At 42.9% G+C, this 13,995-nt stretch overlaps 1 protein-coding gene across 1 annotated transcript in view; it reads right to left on the bottom strand.

Moving 5' to 3' along the window:
• ANTXRL (ANTXR like) overlaps nt 1-13,995 on the bottom strand; it is a 54,939-nt gene that overhangs the window by 7,719 nt on the left and 33,225 nt on the right. Inside the window, exon 17 of the mRNA XM_057371005.1 lies at nt 13,901-13,981. Within this exon, the coding sequence (XP_057226988.1) occupies nt 13,901-13,981 (81 nt within the window). The remainder of the gene's footprint in view (nt 1-13,900; nt 13,982-13,995) is intronic.

Raw genomic sequence — 13,995 nt, 5'->3', positions numbered from 1 at the left:
TTTCCTAATAACAGAGTGCTACTGTTATTCTACCCAACAYGCACATCCCTCTGGGGTTAGTTTATAAAAAAATCCATGATGTTCTCAAATAAACATGCTAACCACAAGATTTTTAATATTCTCTACTTGAAGGAATTAAGTAATTTCCTCTCCAAAGACATATAAAGGCCTTTAAACCCTGGGAACACAGACAGAAATTAAGTATCCTGCACACTTATCTCTGCTCTTCCTGCATAGAGGATTAATGTGGATTAAGAAGCCATCACCACTGCTTTAGTAGTGGTAATAATATATATTTTTCCAGAAGCATGGAATACACTGTTTCAGGAAAGGTGWCAGAGTTGCAAGGTGCAGAAATACYAGGATGATCCCAGGCACAACAGCTGTTRGGAGATGCTTTATTGTTTTCCAGGAGGCAGATGATCTGTGTAAATCCMGTTCTGTCTGGTTTGGGCCCCGCTCCCAAAACAGCCCCGCTCAGATGGTGCGACCCACACCGCGTTCTGTCATTCAGGCACCAACTGAAGGTCAGCAATGTGCCATATGGAGTTACGCCCTTACTTCAGCTCACATCTGCACAGTCTTCCTAATGCACAATTATTTTGCCTCCCCATATGTCCATCCACTTGTTAGGCTCTTGTTATGCTGSTTGCCAAATTGGCTTTTCAAAAAGTACAAATACTGAAGCAGTGGGATCTGCCCTTGTCCCGACTCYAGCTTTTATCCCAGTGTAACAATCACATGTGCAATTCAGGCACTTTGTACTTCTAGGCGAAGTCTCCTCGACCACCTAGGATGTGTTTTTGTGTGTGGTTTAAGGGGGGGAGGAAGGGAGGAACCTCCTGAAAGCCACTGTATCGTGTTGCTGGGCTACCTTCATCACAGTGCTCACTACCTCATTCCCCAGCACTCATTTCCCCAAATCTTTAGCTACAACTCAGMAAGTTTTCAATTGAAAAAAATGACTGTTAAAAGAATCCAGGCAATTCAGAGTGCCATGGGGAAGTCTCTTTACTCATGATACTAATAACACTTCAGCAAAAAGAACTTAAAAAATCCAGGCCATCTGACAGYAGCTGTCCCTTTTCTGTCTTCATTTTAATACATGCATTGGTGTTTTAACAAAAATCAAGTCCAGTTTCATCTCTGTGTGTGTCAGTATTTGTGTACACAAAAGTATGCCTGTTGCTTATTTTTAGCTACATTACTTGACCTAATAAAAACCAACCTTCCTGTTATAAATTTTGCTYGATTTTCCATTCCCTCTTGGTTTTGCTTATGAAGTCCCAGTGCTGTAATTTGGATTTGCAGAGGTGGGTATCTGACTGAAAAAGAGTTGGCTTCACTTAGTTTACTGAATTTTCTTGTCTTTGACCTTGTAAGAATATAATACTTCAATTTTAGAATAGATTAAAATAAAAAGTTCCTTTTAACATTTGAGCAGGGCCATTCAAATCACTAGATCACCAAACTAAAAACAAAATGGTTCCCAGTAAGGAACTATTAATTAATATTTATTATTTTTTAAATATAAGTATTATTTAGGATGCTGAAATCCAAAATGAATGTAATTTCCCTGAGCTCTCTCTCCAGTTTTATTTATGGATGTCACTGGGATGAGTCTGCTAGYTTGCCATGGACCTGGTTCATCAGMATGCAGCTTCACTTCCTAAATTTCTATCGATAGTTCAGTATAAAAATGTAGCTCTAAATCTCAAAAGAAGAGATTCAGGCTTTTAYTCTACCTACAAAACCACGAGAGGGAGCATACACAAAAAGTCATCATCACTTTAAGTGAAGGCTTTGATCCACACACACAGAAAACAATGGGATATACACCTTTAACATCAGCGACTTTGGAAAAATTGAATGTTGGCAAAACTCGAGATTACTCTGTCCTCTAATAAAGAACAAGAGTGTTCCAGCAGAAACACCTACACAGACTACCCTAAACCAGCCAGTATGGGAAATTCATCCAGCAAATTTATTTATCAGAGGTAATTATGGCTACAACACTTGTATAGTGAAAGAGATGAAGCAAGGTGGTAGAGAGTTCCCACTATCTGAGTTCCCTGGGCAAGTGTCAGATTAGCAGCTGGCTCCTCAGGAGCCAGGATCCATGTGCATCAGCCTTTGCCAAAAGCTTCCTCACACTGCACTGCTTCACGCTGACTGTGCGCTCAACATGTCACGGCTCATTAAAACCTTCATGGATTTCCTGGGAATTGCACTGATTACCCTGCAGCATACAGGCTAGAAATTAGTGAGCTGCTGAAACAGTTTGTCACATAAAAAGCAAGGCTGCCTGGTTTTCAGGCACATACAAGTAACTTTTACTAACTCCTRTTCTTACCTTTGGGACTTAGATATTGTTTTTATGTTGAAAGATAAAGTATTGGAAGTGTAATAGATTCCCACATCACCAGTTTGGTGACTGATCACACTTTMGGTCAATAAACATGCAATTTATAATTATTTTCTCATTAAATTACTTAATGAATAAATTATAATTATAAAAAATAATTATATGGTGGTCATTTCATTAGTCATTAACAATTAATTCATGAAATTATCATTAATTTTTATATGTAGCCATTTTAGGTTATTAATTCTCAAAACAATACAAATCATCAAGTTAAAATATTTGTTTGCATGGTAACCTGACTCTCATACATGTCTTTCAGTTTAATAAGTCCTCTCTTGTACATAACAATTYTCTGGGAATCTATTTGGCACCTCAGCACTGATGCCTTAATGATGGTAATCCAAAACTATGAAGACATAAGAGAAAATGGGGTTGACTGAAGAGGGTTTTAAAAGTAAGGCCCAGTAAAGTGGCAATGCCCAACAATGAGAGTGCAATTATATTCCTTCATGTTGCTTTTAAAAAGGAAAATAAATTCAGCCCCTTCTTGTCCATGTGTATTATGTGGCCTCTTTATAAGCCAACTCCTATGACTTCTGCTCCCTCCCTTTGATGATGGAGTTATTGGAGGGGAAGGAAATCACTGCACTGTGGGTTGTGAATCACTCATTTGAACAGTGAGGACCCTGTAATGCCCTTAGGCACATCAGATAAACTCAAATAGAAAATTACAAAATGATAATGCAAATGTACAAGGATGATCCAAACAGTAGCAGGAAACTGTTTACAGCACAGCATGGGCAAGGTGGTGCTACCAAGAGGTGTCACCTACTGGGCTCACTCAACGTGCTGCTCATTGCAGAAAGAATTAAACTGAGCTTTAAGATGTGGGAGGTAACCCAACTTTAAACAGGACGCACATCCTGACACAGGAAGGGGCAGTAATATTTAAAAGCAGCTGAGGCACATGTGAATCCTTCACAAAGTTCACAAAACTCCTCTTAGAAGTAAATCTATGGGTTTTTTTTTCTTTTTAGCAACCAAACTAACAAACCCTGGCTCACTGGTGCAGCACTATGGAGATGCAGCACAGGAAGCTAATCCCTGCCTGACAAACTCTGACTCCCAAGTCYCAAACAATGAGATCCCTCACATGGACTGGGAGCTGAGCATATGGTGACAGTGACACACAGCCAAGCAATGCCTTGGGCTGCTGACACATTCAGCATAAAACCTCTTGGCCACGGCATGGCCAACACTGCTGCCCAGAAAGCTCAGGCAAGATGGCCCAGCCCATCTCWTAGGGGCAAAGGGAGACCAGCCTTGTTTTGTAAATGAGCTGGGAGAATAAATCCTTCAGAAGTCCAGTATGCCCTCAGACACCCTGACTATGAGGGCCACATAGCTGAGAAAACAGGATTTATGGGGTGGGGAAGGGATGAGAGAGCACAGGAGCTCTTCTTTTGGCACTAAATGTGTGATAATCCCATCCAGGGATTCCCCCAGGGACCAAAGGAGGTAGGTTGCCAGGGCAAACTCACAAACAGACCCATGGCATGCACTGCACACAAGAGCAGCAATAAAAGCCATCTTCCAGTTCACTTGCTGGCCAAAGGAAAAGTCAACAGCAACAAAAGTCTTCATTTTTAAGGTAAAACAAGTATGTCAAAATTAGTTTAATTCAGACTTGAAACATGTGCTGTTCATTTCAAACCATCTTTGAGTTTCAGATAGAAAAGTTGTTTMAAAACAAAAATTGAAAATATTGAGACTTTTTGGGGATATTTTCAATTTCAGCTAATTCTACTAACATGAAAAAAATTTACAGACCATCTAAAGGAACAGTTTTTAATCAAAATAAAGGCAGTAATATGGAAAATGGTGTCCAATTCTACTAGGAAGTTCAAACAGGATGTGTTTTGAAGTGASATAAATAATAGCTGCAGTATCTCAGGATACTGCAGTATCTATTCTCAGAATACTGAGAATTGAATACAATCAAGTGCTGAYAGTTTCCCCAGACACACACCTGCAGGCACTGCTCCCCAGTTCACAGCCCCACTYGAAATGAGGGATGGGTCTTCTGGGAGCAGTCTGTGCAGTCAGACTGAGGAGCAGTGCAGGGATACACTGAAGAGAAGGGGGCTGCTTGCTTTTACCACTGGAGAAAGTGGACAATAATGAGGAATCTGAGGTAGAAACAGCTCAGCCAGGGCAATCACACTTTTAAGCTAGGACCAGTACCTGTCAGCAAAATAAACTTTGTGCTGGACACACCCCCACCATCCAGCTCTCTCATGCCTGATAGAACTTTTCCAGCTTAGGCATACAACGAAAGAAACATGGAGAACCCACCCCAGTATTGAAGATAGGGCAATCCAAGTAATATGCATCCCACTGCATTCAGCAGGGAACTGCATGCTGCTTCCAGCCCTGCCTCAGCAAGGAAATGCAGCAACGGGCTACAGACACCTCCTGAAAGAATGGCCAGAGTCACAAGATATCTTGCAGGAATGCACAAAACATCACATGTCTTGGACTTYGCCGAGGCTGTGGCTGAAGTAATGCACAGTGCAGATCCACAACAAAGCCTGTTGATTCTGAGCCCTAAAAAGTGACAAAGGGAGCAGAACAGAGTAACACTGGGCATAACGAAAGTCACAGTCTATCAGGTACACTTTATATTCAGTACCAATCTCAAAGTGTCATCATGCCAGACCAAATACTACCCAAACCTCAGAAAAATATCTTAACCTTAACCTGCACTCACAACATGTGATTACTGCCTTCCTCTTTTCTGACAGCTTTTATGGATGAGGGTCCCAGAGTGGAAGAAGAGAGGAGAGCCACCATCAGGTCATGTCATCTACTCAAGGTTATGCAGGGGAAAAAAATGGTATTTACAAGTTCTGGACTCGTGACTCACATCCCTTGTTTTAACCACAGCACCACACATTTCCACACTTGAATGCTGACCAGACTAGAATGTGGCTCAAGAAAAAAAAAACAACAGTGGTTGGTTTGCAAAAGATTCTCCTCTTTCCTTCAGTGTTTTCAGGGAAGAGGACGTTGCATTTGTCCATCTCCTAGAATGGGAGGGCTTTGGAGCATAGCAACAAAAGCAACAAACATTTTCTGGGTGCAACAGCCTCAGTCTTGAGGTATTGGTGGCTTGCTGGGCGCAGCAAATTAGGCCACAAAGGACCATAACTRGTCTTGCTCAAACTGTAATTAAGTGTCATCATGCTTTCCTGGGTGAATTGTCTGACTGTCTCTCAGGAGCAAACTGGGATTATTGGGTGCACAGGGGAATAGCACAATGTCATTCACCTGACTAAGATACAGGACAGCAATGGAGACTCAGAGATTTCTGCTGGATATGGTTACTATTTTTCCATGCCTCAGCCAAAAATGTAAGATCCTGGCCCAGCACACAGACAGGCTRCCTCTTCTTGCAGAGTCTGGAAACAGACACAATGACCCCCAACACTTCTCTGCTGCTACCTAGAATGAGTAGATGATAAACCCACACATCTCAGTTTCCCCTGTGCTTATCTCACATGGATTTTCTTCTCCTAGGATGGGACTCACAACAGTTCATTATCAGTGCTGGCACATTGATGAAGCACAGAAAACCTCCCCCAAAAGCTCCAGTGTTAAATTGAATTGCAGATTGCCTTGGGACTCAACYACCTTACTCTAAGAAGGAACACATCAAAAAAGCCTGACACAGAAATCTCTGTCCCACTTCTGGTATGCCAGAGACCTAACACTATGCAAATATACCACTGCCATGGTAGCATTGACCATTGACCAGGATAGCAAGTACCAGCTCTGCATTTTGAAGTTACTCATTTCCATGAGCATCCCATTGCCACCTCTCTCCTAYAAGCTCTATCACAGACCCTGGTCTCACCTTAGCAGAGTCAGTGGCCTGCCCCCAGCAGTACAAAAAAAGTCAGGTACGCCTCCTCTCATTTTTCAAAGGTTTGCTCAACTCAGAGTGCCTGGCCACCAGCATTGCAAGAAGGAATACTGCTCTTGGCAGGCCTCACATCRAAGTTTCTGTACAACCCACTCCTTAAGAAGCCAAGAAAGACTGAGGTGTCTGCTTGGGCAATTACATTCCCTAGAAGAAATCTGTGAGGGAGGGGGAAAGTAGGGATTTAGTCACACACCAAAAAAACAAACCAAAACAACCAATCTGAAATATTTTAAAATGCTGTAGAAACTCCAGTGTTGCTGCAGAAAGCACAAAGCATTTGGAGTCCTGTTGTTCCAGGAACAGCTCCTGGCTAAGACTAAAAGGGGCATATAAAAGTTCAAAGCAAGATTAGGTTGATCTTAAGACCTAACATACATAGATCTAAGCTCTTCTGGTTGTCTCAGTATCTTTACGTTTTTAGTATAGGGTGAGACAGCAATTTGGTTTTTTTCTGGTACTACAACATGGATCACAATAGTTTTTACAACTAGATCAGAGATCTGGAATTACATTTTCTCTGTGGAAAGTAATAACACAATCGCTTTTGATTTTTAGTTATCACTCTGCACAATAACTTTAGCATGAATACATCATCTTACACAGCTTTTTTTTTCTTTCTGGACCTCAAAGACCTTCAGAGGAAGGTAACAGCATTACACATCCTGCATAAYTACTACAGAGAGCTAAGGAAGGCTGGGTTAATTTCTGGAGTGTTACCAACTCCAAGACAATGAGGAACATTGCTCTCTTCCCAGCAACCCAACAGAAACAAGGTCAGAGGGGGCTCAGCATCAATCCAAGGGTGCTGCCAAGAAGCAAATGAACATGATGGGTGCAACACACCTGTCCATGGGCAAATTGTGGATCGGTTCWTGCAGTCCTGGTAAGCAGCCACACGTGCATTTGTGCACATTTCCTCTCCAAAGAGCAGTGCCCTCAGTGCTGCCCTGTGGTAGCGCTGCTAAGGCCCAAGAGAGTCATGGGGCTCCAGTCAGGCCTGTGTAGCTTGGACACACTGTATGGCTGGGGAGCATCAGTGATGYCTGGAAAACTGTGATAACAATACACAAGAGCCTGTTCCCCCAATGCAGACATGTCAGAGTTCCAGTTAACAAGGGATTAAGTCACTAGGCCTCATCCCAAATACACTTTTCCTATAGAAAAACCCAGACCTGAAGCTGTTCTTTTGTCATAAATATCAGAGAAATATCAAAGCAGTACATATGTTTTAAGACTAACAAAAGAGTCTCCYCTCTACCTAACAGAGTCTATTATATGCTCAAATTATATGCTGTAAGGAACAAGGTCTCAACCTCCTAGAGTTTACACTTCATCTCATTTATTCACTGTGGAACTGCAGTACAACAGAAGTGAAGTAATTTGTGTAAGCTACAGCCAGTATCTTAACCACAAGGCTAATCCTTCTTCATCCTGCTGTGTGCCAGTAACARCAGCCCTGGGACTTGCACTCATTCTTCACAAGAGCCTCTTGGTCCTGAGCATGCCTCTGGCCCCCAAAGACATGGACAGGCTGCTGATTTCACTGGGTGCAGACAGGCAGCATCCATCCCCAAAGTTTACTTGTGAATTCCTCTTCCACAACAGAAATAACAAGATCCTGGCACAAGTGAGTGGCAATGCAGTATGTGGGCTTCTTGCAGGACAGGAAATTCATCAGTCMCTGATTACATGTTTCCAGCTGCAATGCTCAACAATCCTGGGAACTGCATTAGGACATTGGTCCCACACCAGAGAGAGGGAGCTTTTTCCCCCCCACGCCATGTCTGCTAAAGCAGGAATAAACCAAAGGAATACTGGTGTCCTCTAAAAAAAGAAAAAGTAGCAAAACAGGAGCTACATGCGTCACATTTTTATGGAAAGTGACAAATTGAGATCACCTGCTGTGGTAGGCAATGTCCTCATCTCTTTAATTTTTCAGCAGCCTCTGAAGGTGATTGGCTCCAGAAAGGTGAGACAAAGGGGGAAAAGGCCCAGGAGCAGACAGCAGATGACCAGAGGAGCTCTCAAGGAGCTCAGTGCTGCTTTTCCAGCACCCCCTGTAGCTCTGCCAGTTGTTACACGGGTGATTACAACACATCTCCAAGCAAGAGGCAGGGAAGCCTATTAAAAGCCATTGCTTGGTCTTGAAGAGAAGCAATTAGAATGAGCTCCAAATAGCAGCAGTGCGTGGGCAGCCACCGTGGCGTGACAGGCGGCTGCTGCCATCACTGTGGGCTGCATTCAAGCTGCTGACCACCTGTAAGTAGCAGCCAGAGAGTAATTACTAGTCATTAATAATCCATAAGCTTGGTGTCCCATGATTCATSTCAGGAGTCTCAAGTGCCTGGCAGAACCCTGAACCTCATGGCTGTAAGGAAGGTAAATACTGTGTTCTCGTGATTGTTTTGTTGCTAAGAAAACTAAGGCACACAGATGTCATAGTTGGCATTACAAGAAATCACTYGATATTTGAGGGTAATCAGACCTTCTGAGCTTTAACAAATCTGTCAGACTGAGAGTGATCATTCTGAAAGGGATGCACAGAATAAGGAACCCACATACTCCTCATTTCAAAGGTTGYTGTTTAAAATTCCAGCTGCTACACCTTGTTTAAAATCACACTGTAACTCAAAGGTGAGAACTTGGGAGCATGCTGAAGTTCTGGCTTCTAAAATGACCAGCAGCTCATAGTTTGTGACATTTTTCAATGCACAGCAGCCTATTAATCTCAGTTTCATGGAACAGAAAAAGGCAAAAAGGCTTTCAGATTTYTGTGCAACAGCCTGCTTCTAGCCCCCTTCCCCAGAAACGGGCTTTACATGTACAAAACACAGGCTAAGAGTAGAACTGCTAAGGCATTGCTTTTTTTCTAAGTAAAGTCCCACGGGTATACAAGGAGATGGTGACAGCAAAATCCAGTCTACAATTCCTCWCTGTTGCAGCTACAAAATTTTCAGTGACAATAATGAGATCACTTTTWAAGTCTTTAAAGTAAATTATCAATTCTGCCTGAGGGGAAAAATGTTGGTTGTTTAGTCAAGGATTTTGGTAAACCGAGCCTCTAAGAATTTCCTGCATCAATCAGTATGTGCTGAGAAGCGAAATGGAATGGATTTGCTGAAAGCAGCAACTAACAGACCATTTGAAAGCACCTCCCTTTCCTCTCTGCCTACACGAGGCTTTCAGTGTTTACCTGCTGCCATGGGTAACAACCCACTTTTGAACTGTGAGGCCAAGGGGAAGAGCTTGAAACTTACTCTTTGCAGGGACTATTGACAACCYGCCCTACCAGCAAATGTGGTTTGTATGAAATATTTCAAGCTCGCCAACCACTAATATTTCCCAAACGCCAACCTTTAAAGCAGCTGCTGCAGGGGCAGGAGAACACCAATACAGCGATGGGAAAGTCTTCAAGGAAATCTGAGTATCTTGAGCAACACACAGCCCATCAGGCCATATGGACACGCTGACATAGTCCCTGGGGCTGGTTGAGCAGTGTCCTCACCTTACAGCTGTCAATCCCTTTCTTGGGCCAAAAGAGKGACTGCTGTTCCTCTAAAACATAGATTTCTGAGAAAGGAAGGGAAGAATAGCAGCTRAGGGATCCATCACTGCAGCAGCAGCAGCACAAATGCCTATGAAGGCTTCACCTTTGTAGACTGCAAGGCAGAAAGCCCAGCAATCTACCACAGAGCCACCAGCACTTTTCTAYCACTTCACTCCTCTGCTGATGCTGTCTGAGAGCTCAGCAAAACTCCACGCCACAAATAACAGCCTAGCTGTTAATGATGGGGTAGAGCTAAGTGTGTTTATTCCTTGTTGTCCCATCCTGGTGCAACAAAAATTCCTGCTAGAGGTGACCTGAGGAAGTCAAGTGAGTGGCATYCAGTGACCCTTCACTGAGGTACTTGCCAAACTAATACATTTCAGTGGTGGTGCTATGATAAGATCTTGAATGGAGACCAAGAGGAGGAGCTGTCTGTAGAGCCAAGCAAAACACTGTGGGCACACAGGAGAAGGAGCTTGTGCTTGGCTGGCTTCCTTTAAGTAGCCAGTTCCAAAAAGTTCCTGTGATTTTCACAASGATTAATACAGTCCTATTAATACAATCCTGCCTCATACATCATCCATCCTGAAATCCCTTTTTTGATGAGTTCATGGAAGGCATGAGCCAGGGCAGGGGAACTCTCAGAGCTTCAGCCAGCTCTGCAGCAAGGCTATAGGCATGAGCGAGATGCTATCAGCAGCTCAGGTCCTGCAGCAGGAGAGGAAAGGGTAAGGAGGCTGGGGAGCAGCTCCCATTGCTTCCCAAGACAGGGCTGCAGGAAACCAGTCTGTCTCATCAAGAGGAAGGGCAAAAACTGAGAGAGAAAACGAGGAAGAACCCACAGAAGGGAATGGAAGGCAATGTCTAGGACAGGAGTCCAAGCAGGGCACAGGTAAGGAAAAGAGCGGGATGGGGAATGGCAACAGGACCGTGATGAAGGAAGAAAAACAGATGGAAGGACTGCAGACCTTCTCATTCRGAGGAAAGGACAATGGAAACGCCCTGCAGCAGTGAGTCCTGCATTACTGCACACATACTTCAGTCTCTATTCCTATTGCAAGGCTCTCAATACACTCTGGAATGGGCTTTCCCACATGGAGACTCAAAAATATACAAACAGTGCTATTTTTAACTTCACTTCATGATGGGAATGGGTAAGAAGTCATGGTTGAAAAATCCAGGATAGCAATACTGCCTTTGCTGTATGGTTTGCAGACCCAAGGACAAGAGATCTGTGTTGTGGGGGAAGATGCTGAAAAGCTGTCAAAAACTGTAACAGACTTTTGCTTCTCTGTGACAAAGCCAGACACATTGGTGAATATACAAAAACAAAAAAAAAAACAATCACAGTTTTTCTATAAGTACTTTTCAGATTTTTGAGGGGGAGAAAAAAATTACATCTTTCAAAAAACTGTCTAAAGATTGTTTTAATGTAAAACCATAATGTTTTAATGTAAAAAAAAAAATTATAAATCCTTTTTCATCTTCCCCCTGTCCAAAAGCCTTGTGAAAAATATTTTTCTTCCTGTCTTGTGAATGTTCTCCATAATGAGTATTTTACTACACAGAAAGAAAGTGGTTTGCTATAATTCCATCCAATGGCTGCAGAAAGGAACCCAACCGAAGTAGTAAAAATGGAAAATGGAAACTTTTTTTCAGAATGGAGGTAAACTGTGAAACAGAAATTTGGAAAATATAGCTTCATTGAATCCTTTCCAGTGGGAAACAGCCTATATCTCTGGTAATCCCTGAAAATTTAAAGGAAATGCCTTGTTTGATTCTGGGAACTTCAGATTTAGGCATTTTCCGAGTTATGAATTAAAAYGTCACTCCCATTTTGGAGTGACAAAATTGTGTTCCTTTTGCTTTCTAAGCTCTAAGTTTTCCTGTAYAGCCAAGACAGCTATGAAATGACCTTAAAATAAAAGAAAAAAGGTGCACTCGGACTCCACCAAGAACTCTTTCCCCTGCTCCCCCACCCCAATCCCTGAAAACCACACGCACCAAAGCAATCTCTCAGTCCAAGATCACCACTCAGTCCTGGCCTCTGGATGGCACACTCTGGTAGAACACAATGCACCAAGACGTGCCAGGCTGAACACTCACATCTGCCCAAGCCCAAGCTAAACCCTGTGACAAAAAGTGACCCTGTCCCATCTGGGCTGAGGTGCACAGAGCTCTGGCCTCGCTCCTGGGGAAGCTCTGCACAGCCAGAGCTCCAAGCTCTCCATGCTGCTGGTCACTGCCTGATCTCCCAGCTCCTCAGCCACAATGAGAGTGCATGTGTGTGCAAACTCACATTTACTTATGTGTACATTCAGGTGTATTTATACACACCACCCCCCCACCAAAAACCTAACTTACTAGGAGTCAATTATCCACTGACAGACTGCTACTAGAGAAGTTACCCAAAGAATAAATAATAAACTTGCTCCTCTCTGTRCTAGTTTTCTCCAAGAAATACAGGCCTGTGATGGCCTTTTCTCTTTTTCAAACAGCAGAAGGCCGTCTACTTATTTTCTTGTTTCACTTTCAATATTCTTCAGCCTCAGTTAATTTCACAGGCCAGGGAACAGGGACGATTCTGTGACTCCACTGGATCTGGCTCAATAGGATTCTTTCCACCCTATTTCCCAGATGTACATTTGATTTTTCTTATGTTATCCCTGATACAATAATCCCTCAGCTTGCTGTTTTACATTGCCTCTTTTCAGCCCCTTGTTCTCCCCACAGCAGAGCTGGAAGGCRAGGAACTGAGGATCCCTGTTCTGAGCCAGCCCCCTGCATGTTTCTTGACCACGCTGGCTAACAGAGRCTCTGTTGTGCTCTGCACTGATAGAAATGTCCCAGCCAAGGGAGTGAAAGGCAGAGGATAGATTCATATTATACAATGTTAGCTATCAAAATACAGCTGGACCTAAAGAGCCCATTCAGAAGCTCTAGATCATGCTCAAAAAGTAAATAAGGTGTATCAAGCACAGCTGCCTTGAAAAGGCAGCTTAGTGAACCATTTCAGACCATTTTACAAAGTAGTATAAGAARCTGGGTTTGTTCTCTTAGTTTCCTTATGTGCCAAAAGAAAAAGAGAAGAGATTAAACTTTAAATACTGAAGCAGCATGTTTGGTTAATAACCAGACAAACGACATAATATTTTGCCAAAAGCAAGAGACATGCAACTTACTGCCCTAGCTGATGCAAATTAAAGCTACTTTAAAAGTCTGTCATTAGATGTGAAAGTTATCCAGGCAAACAAGCCTGGGCCTCTGCACCATCCTACCTCCAAAAAGCGCTGTATGGTCCCTATTGCTGTAATTCTATAATCCCTTCACCTGAGAGCCAARGTGATGAAACGTATGGACTCTGCCCACAGGGTAGAGAAAGATGCTGTTGTGTCTGCTTAGTCCTCATGTTTCAAAGCATCATTKCAGAAGGCAAAACCTTGATGGTGAAACAGCTCAAAGCCGCAGCGCTCAATTCTTAGGGAGTTGTCCCCTCAGCATAACAAAACAGAGACAACCATAACAGTGCCAGGCTCACCTGGGGAAACTATGAGAGCTCCGAACTCAGCTATTTCCAGTGACCCAGGGACAGTACACAGACATCTTTGTGGCTCTCAAAAGCACAAACTCCCTGCTTCCTCCCAGGAGGAGTCTACTCCTGACCTACTTTTGGCCAATAGATGTCATCAAGGCAGGAGATACTCTCTGCCTATGAAATGACTGAGAAATGTGTCTGCACAGAATTCAACACCAAATTTGTCCTCCATTAACCTTGCTATGATTTGTTTTTTTTATCATCTGTACACTTCATGATGTCTCTCAATAATATTAGTGAATTCCATCATTAAATCCAAGAAACATTAAATACTTTTAGCTTTTAGCTTTAGGGCAATGTGAAAAGAGACAAGCTTGTGAAAAAAAGAAAAAGATGGGATGATTGGGAAGGAAGAGCACTGCTGCTACTAACAGAGGAGTGAACTGAAGTGCATTTGAGATGCCTTACCTTATCCCCTGGCTGTGGCCTCATAAGAGAGACTTGATCATAGCCTCGTCGAACCAATGCCCACAGTGCATCAAGTTTACCCTGCAATTAAAAAA

Source organism: Malurus melanocephalus, unplaced genomic scaffold (genome assembly GCF_030028575.1).
Source record: "Malurus melanocephalus ecotype Western Australia unplaced genomic scaffold, MMel_1.1 scaffold_137, whole genome shotgun sequence".
NCBI classification, from domain to species: Eukaryota; Metazoa; Chordata; class Aves; order Passeriformes; family Maluridae; genus Malurus; species Malurus melanocephalus.
This window is presented reverse-complemented; position numbering and strand designations above follow the sequence as displayed.